The sequence below is a fragment of the Pan paniscus genome, chromosome 23, assembly GCF_029289425.2.
Source record: "Pan paniscus chromosome 23, NHGRI_mPanPan1-v2.0_pri, whole genome shotgun sequence".
Taxonomy (NCBI): domain Eukaryota; kingdom Metazoa; phylum Chordata; class Mammalia; order Primates; family Hominidae; genus Pan; species Pan paniscus.
The window spans coordinates 59,937,262-59,950,182 of NC_085927.1; the positions used below are offsets into that span (position 1 = coordinate 59,937,262).

The 12,921-nt window shown below is 51.1% G+C and overlaps 1 protein-coding gene across 3 annotated transcripts in view; it reads right to left on the reverse strand.

Annotated features, from left to right (window-relative positions):
• The window catches only part of TTLL8 (tubulin tyrosine ligase like 8), a 44,355-nt gene that overhangs the window by 18,012 nt on the left and 13,422 nt on the right, over nt 1-12,921 (reverse strand). For all 3 annotated transcript variants that reach the window (XM_057300988.1, XM_063603378.1, XM_057300989.2), the window contains 3 exons: nt 12,370-12,484; nt 11,769-11,903; nt 6,717-6,903 (listed from right to left, as the gene is read on the reverse strand). In XM_057300988.1, the coding sequence (XP_057156971.1) occupies nt 6,717-6,903; nt 11,769-11,903; nt 12,370-12,484 (437 nt within the window). The remainder of the gene's footprint in view (nt 1-6,716; nt 6,904-11,768; nt 11,904-12,369; nt 12,485-12,921) is intronic.

The following is a 12,921-nucleotide window of genomic DNA, read 5'->3' on the forward strand; positions in this document are numbered from 1 at the left end:
AGCGGCCGGCCCGTGCAGGCCTCCTGTGTCCCGGCCAGCTGCCAGCACCACATCCTGCGAGCTCAGCGTCATTCTGACTCAAGACCCTTTGCAGTCACGGGCTACACTCAGGAAATCATCATAACCACAGGGAATAAGGAGAGGGTGGGGAGAGCTGTTTGAGGGGCTTTTAGAGTTCGGGGGTGCACTCCTGCTGCCCGGATGGATTGGGGGGAAGCCATGCCAGTACCAGCAGCTGCCCCAGGGCCCGTTGGAGCCGTCCTGCGTGGGCAGACTCAGGGCTGTGAAGACCCAGTGTGGACCCTGCGACGTCCTGACAAGGTGGCTGCAGCACAGGAGTGAGAGCCAGTGGGGCTCCAAGGACGCCAGCTGTGACTCTCGCAGCCGGCCTGGGCTGGGGTGGCCTGGGCTGGGGTGGGGAAGCCCCTGAAGACACAGGACATCGGGGTTCCATTCACACCTGCTGGGGGTAGCTTGAAGGGAGAAGTGAGGCTGGGGTGTCCCTGACAACATGGGAGGGGCCCCACCACTGTGGAACTGTGGCCGGGGGTGCCTGGGCGAGAGCCCCTGTAGGGACAAGCCCCTCCCAGGGAAGGACTGAAGGCGACCTCAGGCGGGGGCACCTCCTGGCTCTCACCGGCTGCCACGCCTCCTCCGTGGTGAGCGCCGAGCACTCCTGACCTCAGGATGGCAACAGGACTGCTCAACTGTGATGAGAACTTGGAGCAAACCGGGCACAGCCAGCCCCCCGCGCCCCTGAAGCAGCCTTGTCTGTGCAGCACAGGCCAGCCCCCAACTATTGTGGTCTAAATAGGGTGGGTCACCCATGACGTCCACCATGTTGGTCACTGCCAAGGCCGCCCAGGATACCAGCAAGCTCCCAGTGACACGGGGCTACAGCGACTCCCTCAGGAGGATGAGCTGTGGGAAGGAATCCCTCACAGCCTCCCAGGACAGCCCAGCCCCGAGCCTGTGACAGCCCTCACATTGGGAGGTGGTATTTGGGCAGGACCACTGTCCCCACAAGTGTACGCGCCACTGTGTTGCCCCTGCTTTGGGGGGAGAAGGCTGTGAGCAGTGAGAGATACAGCTGCTCAGGAGCCCAGCAGAGCACCGCGCAGGAGCTGGCAAAGTCCAGGAACCAAAAGATGCACATCCCAAACTCGTCAGAGAACAAGCACGGGCCTCCAGATGCTGACGGCGAGCAGGGGCCACAGCCAGGGCTCTCTGGGTCCTGACCCCAGGGCACACCTGCCAGGGGTCCCAGCTGAGCCCAGCAGGTGAGGACTGACGGGCCCGAAGCACCAGGGACTCCAGAGAGACCCCCTCCGGCAGCAGCCGGGAAGCTCCCCCAGACGCCCACCCTCCTGACACGGTTTGGGATGAGACGACCACAGGGACTTGCGGGGATCCGATGCTGCCACTGGTGGTCACCCCTGGGTCTTCCTTTTAATTCAGGTCTAAGAAAACGCAGTGGGGTGCATCCTGCCATACTCAAAAAAGTCAAGTTGAACAGTGTGTACGTCCTTGTACGCTCGTGTACACGCCACCCAGATCGAGACAGGAACGCCTGGGCTCCTCAATAGGAATGGAGACCAGTTACGGTGCTGACTATCACTGCAGACAGGGCTGCCCTGTTCCTGAACTTCCTGTCAATGAAACTACACAATTGGTGCTCCTTTGTGTGTGGCCTCTTTCTTTTCTTTTCTTTTTTTTTTTTTAAGACTGAGTGTCACTCTGTCACCCAGGCTTGAGTGCAGTGGCACGATCTTGGCTCACTGCAACCTCCACCTCCCAATTCAAGCGATGCTCCTGCCTCAGCCTCCCAAGTAGCTGGGATTACAGGCATGAGCCACCATGCCCGGCTAACTTTTGTATTTTTAGTAGAAACAGATTTCACCATTTTTGCCAGGCTGGTCTCAAACTCCTGACCTCGGGTAATCCCCCCGCCTCGGCCTCCTTAAGTGCTGGGATTACAGGTGTGAGCCGCCGCGCCCAGCCAGTGTCTGGCTTCCTTCGACCTGACTGTGAGATTCATCCACGCTGCAGCATAGCTCAGCCCCTCCTTGGACACAGTTTGGCAGTTTCCAGATTTGGGCCATCAAGAATGAAGTCTTTCTGAGGACACATGTTTCCATTTCTCTTGCATAAATACCTTGGAATGGATTATCTGGGCCATTGGGTATGTAGATGCCTAAACGTGTAAGAAACTGTCAAAGACTTTTCTAAATGGGTTGTGCCAATTTACACTCCCCTAGCCGTGTGCTAGAGTTCCAGCTGCTCCACACATTGGCAAATACTTGGTGATGTCGTTTTAACTTTTTTTTTTTTTTTTGAGACAGAGTCTTGCTCTGTTGCCCCAGGCTGGAGTGCAGTGACGCCATCTCAGCTCACTGCAGCCTCTCTGCCTCCTGGGTTCAAGAGTTTCTTCTGCCTCAGCCTCCTGAGTAGCTGGGACTACAGGCATGCACCACCGCGCCCAGCTAATTTTTGTATTTTTAGTAGAGATGGGTTTCACCATATTGGCCAGGCTGGTCTGGAACTCCTGACCTCATGATCTGCCTGCCTCGGCCTAGTGCTGGGATTACAGGCGTGAGCCACCGCGCCTGGCCCAATGTTTTCCCATTCTTAAAAACCTTTCACATATATGATATATCAAACTAATTTTTGTGTATTTGTGAAGCAGAATTCAAGGTACATTTTTTTTTCGTATGGCTGACCACTGTTTAAGCACCATTTAGTGAAAAGACCAACCCTTCCCTAATGAATTGCAGCAGCAGCTTGGTCTCAAATGCAGTGAACACAGATAGGAGGGTCTATCTTTAGACTCTATTCTCTTACACTGATCCTATCCCAATATCACATCTTAACTATTGTAAACCTAGAGTAAGTCTTGAAATTTGGAGCACAAGTCTTCCAATTTTGTTATTCTTTATCAAGTCTGTTTTGGCTTTTCTTAAATCATTCATATTTCTATATAAATCAGTTCATTAATTCCTCCTGCCCCCCCACAAAAAAAATACCTCTCAGGATTCTGGCTGGGATTACGTTGACTCTATTGATTAGTCTGAGAAAAACAAACATCTTTACACTATTGAGTCTTCTAAGTCATTAACATGTTATACACACACACACACACACACACACGTTTATTAGGTATTTACTGTCTCTAACTTTATAACTTTCAATTTAGGGTCTTGAATGTATTTTGTTAGATTTATTTCTAGAGGTTTGTTGTTATTTGATGTTAGTGTATTGTGTTTTTAGAATTTCATTTCACGATTTGTTGCTAGAACACAGAAATATGATGGAGTCTTGTATATTAACTTTGTACCCAGTGACCTTGCTGATTTCACTTAATTTTAATACTTTATCATTTATTTAAATTATTTAAATATTAAATTTTTTATATGAACAATCATATCATCTACAAATAGGAACTTGATTTCTTCCTTTCTGATCTTTATGCCTTACTTTTTTTTTCCTGTAATATCTAACTAGTCAGACCATTCAGTCTATGCTGAACAGAAGTCTGATGATGAGCAACTTCGTCTCATTCTGATTTCAAGGAGGACACTCTCAATAATATATAACCACTACGAAATATGTTAGCTGTTGGATTCTTAAACTTTCAAATGAAAAGATCTGGTTGTGTGTAGTCAGTCACGCCTGTAATGCTAGCACTTTGGGAGGCCAAAGCAGGAGGATTGCTTGAGGCCGGGCGTTCAAGACAAGCCTAGGCAACATAGCAAGACCCTGTCTCTACAAAAAAATTAAAAAATTAGCCAGTGTGGTGGCACGTGCCTGGAGTCCCAGCTACTTGAGAAGCTGAGGTGGAAAGATTGCTTGAGCCCAGGAGTTTGAGGTTGCAGTGAGCTATGATTGTACCACTGCACTCCAGCCTAGGTGGACAGAGTGAGACCCCAATCTCAAAAAAAAAAAAAAAAAGAAGAGTTTTTTCATTTCCAAGTTGGCTAAACAAATTTACAAGGACAGGTATTAAGTTTCATCCATTTTTGCATCTATTGAGATGATCTTATAGCTTTTCTTTTCTATTCTGAAAATGTAATAAAATTCACTGATTAACTTTTCAATGTTAAACCAACCTTGCATTCTTGGAATAAAGCCCATTTGGTTCTGATGTATTATTTCATTCACATTTCACTGGTTTAATTAAATAATATTTCAGTTAAAGTTTTGTGTACATATATATTCATGAGAAATACTGGCCTATAATTTTTTGTTATTTTACTTTTTTCAAGTTTTGATATCAGGCTTTTCTGGCCTCATAAAATGATTAGAAAATGTTCTCTCCTTCTCTGTTACTTGAAAGCATTTGTGTGTTATTGGAATTAATTTTAATTAATGAATTAATTAAATTTAATTAACTAGTGAAATCATTACGGGCTTGGATCCTCCTTTGTAGGAAAGTTTTTAAATTACAGATTTAGGCCGGGTGCAGTGGCTCATGCCTGTAATCCCAGCACTAACACGTATGTAACTGGAGCCCCGGAAGGAGAGAAGACAGAACAGGGAAGAAGGAACATCCAAGAAATAATGGCCTAGAGTATTCTAAATTTGAGGAAAAATTCCAACCAACAGATCAAAATGCCCCACGAACCTCAACCAGGAGAAATACAAAGAAACTATTTGTAGAAGCATTATAATCAAACTGCTAAAAACCAAAGACAGAGAATATCTTGAAGCATCCCGAGGAAAAGATAATACCTTCAAAAGGAACAAAACTCATAACTACAGATGTGCCAGCATGGATGGACCTCACCAACCCCATGTGTGCCAGCGTGGATGGACCTCACGGATCTCGTGTGTCAGCGTGGACAGACCTCACTGACCCCATGTGTATCAGTGTGGACGGACCTCATGGACCTCATGTGTGCCAGTGTGGATGGATCTCACAGACCTCACGTGTATCAGTGTGGACAGACCTCACGGACCTCACGTGTGTCGGTGTGGACAGACCTCACTGACCCCACGTGTATCTGCGTGGATGGACATCATGGAACTCATGGACCTCACGTGTGCCAGTGTGGATGGACCTCACAGACCCCACATGTGCCAGTGTGGACAGACCTCACAGACTTCACGTGTGCCAGTGTGGATGGACCTCACAGACCTCATGTGTGCCAGTGTGGATGGACCTCACAGACCTCATGTGTGCCAGTGTGGATGGACCTCACAGACCTAGTGTGTGCCAGCAGGGACAGACCTCACAGACCCCAGGTGTGCCAGCGTGGATGGACCTCACAGAACCCAGGTGTGCCAGTGTGGACAGAGCTCACGGACCTCACATGTGCCAGTGTGGATGGACCTCACGTGTGCCAGCGTGGACGGACCTCACGGACCTCACATGTGCCAGTGTGGACGGACCTCACGGACCTCACGTGTGCCAGCGTGGACGGACCTCACAGATTTCATGTTGGGCACAAGAAGTCATAAACGACAGAGCACAGACTGTTCCCCAAATGTGAAATCTGAAAACAAAACTGGTTCATGGTTGCAGGAGCCAGAATGGGTGTGACCCCTGTGGGGGTTCTCCCGGGAAAGGTTAATAGGGGCTGATGGGGGACTGGAAACGTCTTCTGTCTCAAGTGGGCTGTGGCTATGCAGGTGGACACGTAAGCAAAATTTCATCCACCTGTACAAATACGATTATACACTGTGTGCCCTTAACCGTATTTATGTAATCCCTCAATAAAAGGAAAAGAAAAATATTTGATTAATTCACAAGAAGAAGAAAGAAACAAAAGAATAAACACCACCCTGGGATGAAGCATGAAGCTGCCGCAGACCCTCTGAAAGAAGTCACTTTCCTGACTTGCCCATCAGCCGGCACCTGCTCATGCTCCGGGGGTGCCAGGCCCACCTCTGCCCAGCTCCTCTCTCTGGTGGCCGCTGTCAAGGGAGTGCTGAACCCCTGGCCCCAGGAAGAACTGGGCCCTCAGCAGGGGGCAAGAAGGCCAGGGTCAGCCTTTGGACCCCTGGAGCGGCAAATGGTGATGATGAGAGTCAGCGAGCCAGGAGCTCTGGGCCCAGGCACACATCTGCCAGTCATTCACCAGCTGCCAAGCTCTGGGCCCCGGCACACCTCTGCCAGTCACTCGCCAGCTGCCAGGAGCTCTGGGCCCAGGCACACCTCTGCCAGTCACTCACCAACACCAAGAGTGAGGCAGGTGCCCCAGTGGAGAGACAGACAAACCCCACCTGCCTGTCTCGGGCTGTGGGGGGCTCAAATGACATCATACCCTTCTGGATTTTGAAGATGCACAAGACAATGCTACTCCCCAAAGGCACCCTGAGGGGGTATCATCCTCTCAACAGTCATCAGGGGCCTGGTGGGACAGGCAACAGAGGGCCTGGGCACCCCGACACCCATAAGGCACCCCAAGATCCAGACAGACACCCCAATACCCAACAAGTATCCCAGACATCCAGACAGAAGCACCAAGATCCAGACAGACACCCCAATACCCAACAAGTATCCCAGACATCCAGACAGACACCCCAATACTCAACAAGCATCCCAGACATCCAGACAGGAGCCCCAACGCCAGGACAGGCATCTCAACACTTAATACCCCACAGGTAGCCTAATGCCCAGACAGGTGACCCAGTTCCCAGAGGCTGCACTGCCCCGGCCGCTCCTGCGATCCGCACTCATGGCTCCGACACGTGCCAGGGGCCTGCGCAAGTCTTACTGAACGAGGGAGTAGTACTGCTGGGTCAGGTCCTCCCACTCGGCCTCAGTGAGGTCCTCCACGGCATCTGCTGACGTGTCGATGTCCTCATGCTCCAGCTGCCCCAGGTAGGCCTGGCACACCTTGCACGCGACATCCACAAGCTGCCCCGGGAGGCCCCTGAGCTTTGCCTCAGCATTTTCAGCATCTGAAACCCAGACACAGGCACATGCAGTGGGAACCTCACCCAGGGGCAGCCCTGCCTGCCTCAAAGGGTGATGTCTAAAGTCATGGACAAAAGCCGCTCCACTCCCTCTGTGCCCCAATACCCAACAAGTATCCCAGATCCCCAGACAGGCACCCCAATACCCAACCAAGCTTCTCTGGGCAACCGCCCTGGATGTCACGCCTGTGTCTGGGCAGGAGTCTTCCTCCCTCCTGAATGGTCCCAACCTCCAATGGCTCTGTGAGTGCCACCTCCCCACAGGAAACATATGGGCCCTGCCACTGGACCCTCAGCTCCTCAGTGGACCCTGCCGCTAGACCCTCAGCTCCTCACAGTAGCAATTACTGATAAGTTCGACTTCATTAAAATGAAAAACTTCTGCTCTGTAAAGAACAATTTTAAGACAATGGGAAGACAAGCCAGAGATTGGGAGGAGATATTTGCACACACCTAGTAAAGGAATGTTACCTAAAGTATACAGAGACCTCTTGAAACTCAACAATAAGAAAACATAATTTTATTTTCTATTTTTATTGTTTTAAGACAGAGTTTTGCTCTTGTCACCCAGGCTGGATGGCAAGATCTTGGCTCACTGCAACCTCCGCCTCCTGGGTTCAAGTGATTCTCCTGCCTCAGCCTCCCGAATAGCTGGGATTACAGGTGTGTGCCACCATGCCTGGATAATCTTGTATTTTTAGTAGAGATGGGGTTTCACCACGTTGGCCAGGCTGGTCTCAAACTCCTGACCTCAAGTGATCCACCCACCTCAGCCTCCCAAAGTGCTGGGATTACAAGTGTGAGCCACCGCACCCAGCCAGAAAACAATTTAAAAATGAACAATCTGAACAGTCACCTCACCAAAAAATATATACAGATGGAAAACAAGCATACGAACACATGCTCAACATCATATACCGCTATGGACTAGCAATTCCATATCTACAAGTTTTTTCTATAAAATACCCTCAGAAATTCATAAGGAAATGGAGGCTAGGCACAGTGGCTCACACCTGTAATCCCAGCACTTTGGGAGGCTGACACGGGAGGCTCGCTGGAGCCTGAAAGTTTGAGACTAGCCTGGGCAACACAGTGAGACCCTGTCTCACAACACAATCACCACAATCATGACACACTAATAAAGACCCAGGAGAATGCTACAAACAGAACCCTGACCACATCAAATGCTGGCGAGGATGTGGAGAACAGGAACTCTCCCTCATTGCTGGTGGAAATGCAAAATGGTACAGCGACTTTGGAAGACAGTCTGGCAGTTTCTTACAAAATGAAACATACTCTTGCCATACCACCCAGTAAGTGCGTTCCTTGGTATTTACCCAAATGAATTCAAAACTTATGGCCACACAAAGACCTGCACACAGATGTCGACAGAAACGTTATTCATGATCGTCAAAACCTGGAAGTGACCGAGACGTCCTTCGGTAAATGGATAGATAAATAAACAGTGGTGCCGAGATGCCCTTCCATAGATGGATAAACAGTGGTGTCAAGACGTCCTTCGGTAGATGGATAGACAGATAAACAGTGGTGCCGAGACGTCCTTCAGTAGATGGATAGATAGATAAACAGTGGTGCCGAGACCTCCTTCAGTAGATGGATAGATAGATAAACAGTGGTGCCGAGACGTCCTTCAGTAGATGGATAGATAGATAAACAGTGGTGCCGACATGTCCTTCAGTAGATGGATAGATAGATAAACAGTGGTGCCGAGACGTCCTTCAGTAGATGGATAGACAGATAAACAGTGGTGCCGACATGTCCTTCAGTAGATGGATAGATAGATAAACAGTGGTGCTGACATGTCCTTCAGTAGATGGATAGATAGATAAACAGTGGTGCCGACATGTTCTTCAGTAGATGGATAGATAAACAGTGGTGCCGATATGTTCTTCCGTAGATGGATAGATAGATAAACAGTGGTGCCGAGACGTCCTTCGGTAGATGGATAGATAGATAAACAGTGGTGCCGACATGTTCTTCAGTAGATGGATAGATAAACAGTGGTGCCGATATGTTCTTCGGTAGATGGATAGATAGATAAACAGTGGTGCCGAGACGTCCTTCGGTAGATGGATAGATAGATAAACAGTGGTGCCGAGACGTCCTTCGGTAGATGGATAGATAGATAAACAGTGGTGCCAACGTGTCCTTCGGTAGATGGATAGATAGATAAACAGTGGTGCCGAGACGTCCTTCGGTAGATGGATAGATAGATAAACAGTGGTGCTGACATGTCCTTCGGTAGACGGTAGATAAACAGTGGTGCCGAGACCTCCTTCAGTAGATGGATAGATAGATAAACAGTGGTGCCGACGTGTCCTTCGGTAGATGGATAGATAGATAAACAGTGGTGCCGAGACGTCCTTCGGTAGATGGATAGATAGATAAACAGTGGTGCCGACATGTCCTTCGGTAGATGGATAGATAGATAAACAGTGGTGCCGAGACATCCTTCGGTAGATGGATAGATAGATAAACAGTGGTGCTGACATGTCCTTCGGTAGATGGATAGATAGATAAACAGTGGTGCCGACATGTCCTTCGGTAGATGGATAGATAGATAAACAGTGGTGCCGAGACGTCCTTCGGTAGATGGATAGATAGATAAACAGTGGTGCCGAGACGTCCTTCGGTAGATGGATAGATAGATAAACAGTGGTGCCGAGACGTCCTTCGGTAGATGGATAGATAGATAAACAGTGGTGCCGACGTGTCCTTCGGTAGATGGATAGATAGATAAACAGTGGTGCCGAGACATCCTTCAGTAGATGGATAGACAGATAAACAGTAGTGCCGACATGTCCTTCGGTAGATGGATAGATAAATAAACAGTGGTGCTGAGATGCCCTTCCGTAGATGGATAGATAAATAAACAGTGGTGTCAAGACGTCCTTCGGTAGATGGATAGATAGATAAACAGTGGTGCCGAGACGTCCTTCAGTAGATGGATAGATAGATAAACAGTGGTGCCGACATGTCCTTCAGTAGATGGATAGATAAATAAACAGTGGTGCCGAGATGCCCTTCCGTAGATGGATAGATAAACAGTGGTGCCGAGACGTCCTTCGGTAGATGGATAGATAGATAAACAGTGGTGCCGACATGTCCTTCAGTAGATGGATAGATAGATAAACAGTGGTACCGAGACACCCTTCGGTAGATGGATAGATAGATAAACAGTGGTGCCGACGTGTCCTTCGGTAGATGGATAGATAAATAAACAGTGGTAGATCTAGACAGTGGAGTATCACTCAGCCCTAAAAAGAAAAGAGCTCTCAAGCCGTGAAAAGACCTGGAGGGATCTTAAATGCATATTACTAAGTCGAAGAAGCCCATCTGAAAACGCTCCATGCTACGTGGTTCTAACCGAATGGCATTCTAGAAAAGGCAAAACCGTGGAGACAGGAAAAAGATCAGTGGTAGCCAGGAGCTCGGGGGCGGGGAGATGAAGAGACAGAGCACAGGGAGTTTTAGGGCCGGGGACCATCTCTGTCTGATACTGGAATGGTGGATACACGGCATCATACATTGTCCAAACCTGTAGAATGTATAACACCATTTGGGTTACCATGATGTGTCATTGTAGGTTCATCAATTGTGTTAAAATCATTAATTAGGCCAGGTACAGTGGCTCAAGCCTGTAATCCCAGCTCTGTGGGAGGCCGAGGTGGGCGGATCACCTGAAGTCAGGAGTTCGAGATCAGCCTGGCCAACATGGCAAAACCCCATCTCTACTAAAGATACAAAACATTAGCCGGGCGTGGTGGTGGGCACCCAACTACTCAGGAGGCTGAGACAGGAGAATCGCTTGAACCCAGGAGGCGGAGGTTGCAGTGAGCCAAGATCATGCCATTGTACTTCAACCTGGGTGACAGAGCAAGACTCCGTCTCCAAAAAAAAAAAAAACATTAATTAGGAGGACATCAGATGAGGTGGCCCAAGTGACCTGGTCTCCAACCAATGCAAACTACAACCTAACTCAGAATTGAAAACAGAATGTAAGCACAGCCAATCACAGGCAGCCAGCTGGGAACAAGTTCTCACTCAGCACAAATGAAGCCACCGCTCCAGCGTTCACCAATCAGGATTTATTTCCTCTGTTTCCACGTTTACCTAGAAGGGCTTTCCCCTCAGTGGAGCCCTGCAGCCGCCTGATTGGCACAAATCACCGTTTGCTCAAATACACTCTAAAAGTGTAATGCGCCAATGTTCATCTGTCAACAGTCGAAGCGCACTGCTCTGGTGGGGGATGTTGGCGGTGTGGGAGGCGCGGGGGCAGGAGAGTGTGGTAAATCTTGTACCCTCTGCTCAGCTGTGCTGTGAACCTAAAACTGCTCTAGAAATTACATTTTATTAAAACCAACAACCACAAAAAAGATTTGGGTTTTGTCCAAAAACACGACAGCTGGTTCACATCCCTGTACCACCCAGGGGCGCCTCTCCCCAGGGCTTCCTGTGTCCTCTCCCACGGGGCCCCTTTGGGGAGACTCAGGCTGCGGCATCGTGGTGGCCGTGGGGTGGGGCAGGCTTCCGACCACAGGCTGGAACCACGTCCGCGGCACGGGACTGTGGCAGTGAGTGTGGGACTCGGACGTCCCAGGGCTGCGTTAACTGCCAGGTGCTTTACAAACGGGGTGACTTTGACGTTTAGCCCCACGGTTAGAACAGAAAACCCGTCTGCCATGAGAATCGAGAGAGTCTGAGGCATCGCTGTATCCAGCCCCAGCTGCTGCGACCCTCAGGACTGACCACACCCAGGAGGCGGGAGGGCCCCTGTGGAGGCCCCGAGCTCTGGTGGCCTGGCACTGCCCTGCCCCAGCCCAGCGCACCTTGCCTGCTGCTCAGGTCGCTGCTCCCGGCCTCCTCCCTCTGGTCCCTGGGCTTGCTTCTGCCGCTCCTGCTGCAGCTCTGGTGGCTGACCACCCACTTGAGGATGCTGGATGCCATGGTGCGCCGGAAGTCTTCTGAAAGGACAGCACGGCCTCGCCCCATCTGTCCGAGCCAGGACTGGGGACTGGAGATGGGGCCGGGGCCGCGGAGGCTCCCCAACCCGCCCCACTTCCCGCCCTCACAGCCGATGGGGCCCAGGCCTGCTCCCACACCCCCAGTCTGCCTGCCCTTCTCCCTGCAGTGTCTCTGTGACTGCAGCCGTCCAGCTGCACCCCTCGGCCTCCAACCACGGAGACGGCCTTGCCCCAGCTGCTCGCCGCGCTGTCCACAAGCCTAGCACAGAACCACACACTCCTTGCCTGCCCGCCCTCCCTCCCGGGGCCCCCAGCCTCTGTACTGCCATGACCATGACCATGGGAGGCCTCTCCCCGGTCCTCTATCCTCAGACCCTGCCCCATCAGTCTGTCTCAGCACCAGGGGGATCTTTCTAGAAGCCTCTCTGCTGACAGCACTGGGGCCCTCTGCCGTCTCCTCACTTACCCAGGAACTCCTGCTGCTCACTCTCGGTGCAGAGGCTGTAGCAGCGTGGGAAGAAGGAGTCGGGGTTGGCCGGGACGTACCAGGGCAGGCTCCGCATGTTCACGCACAGCCCGATCTCCAGAGACAGCGGCGTGTTAGGCAGGAGGGGCAGCTCAGCTCAGCTCTGCCTCGCTCACAAGGCGAGGACGGGCCGTCCACCTCAGACTTGCCTGGCTATGGGGCACCACACAGCACCCCTAGGGCAGATCCCTCCCCCTCCCCAGATATACGGTCCCCCAGGGCCCCAGGCCACCCCCTCCAGCCGGTGGGAGCATGGATGTGCAGGCCAGGCTCAGACGCATCCTTGAGGCAGTGGAGGGCATGGCAGGCCCCAGGGAATGGGGAGGCTGCAGCTGAGGGCACCGAGGGCGGTGGGCACTGGGGCTCCCTCCAGGCCCCCAAACGGGCCACAGGGTGTCCCACACCTCAGACCCCAGGAGAGGGAGGAGCGGCTGCAGGGCCTGGAACGCGGCCACATGCCCAGCACTGCCCACCACACGCGATGTAGCATGC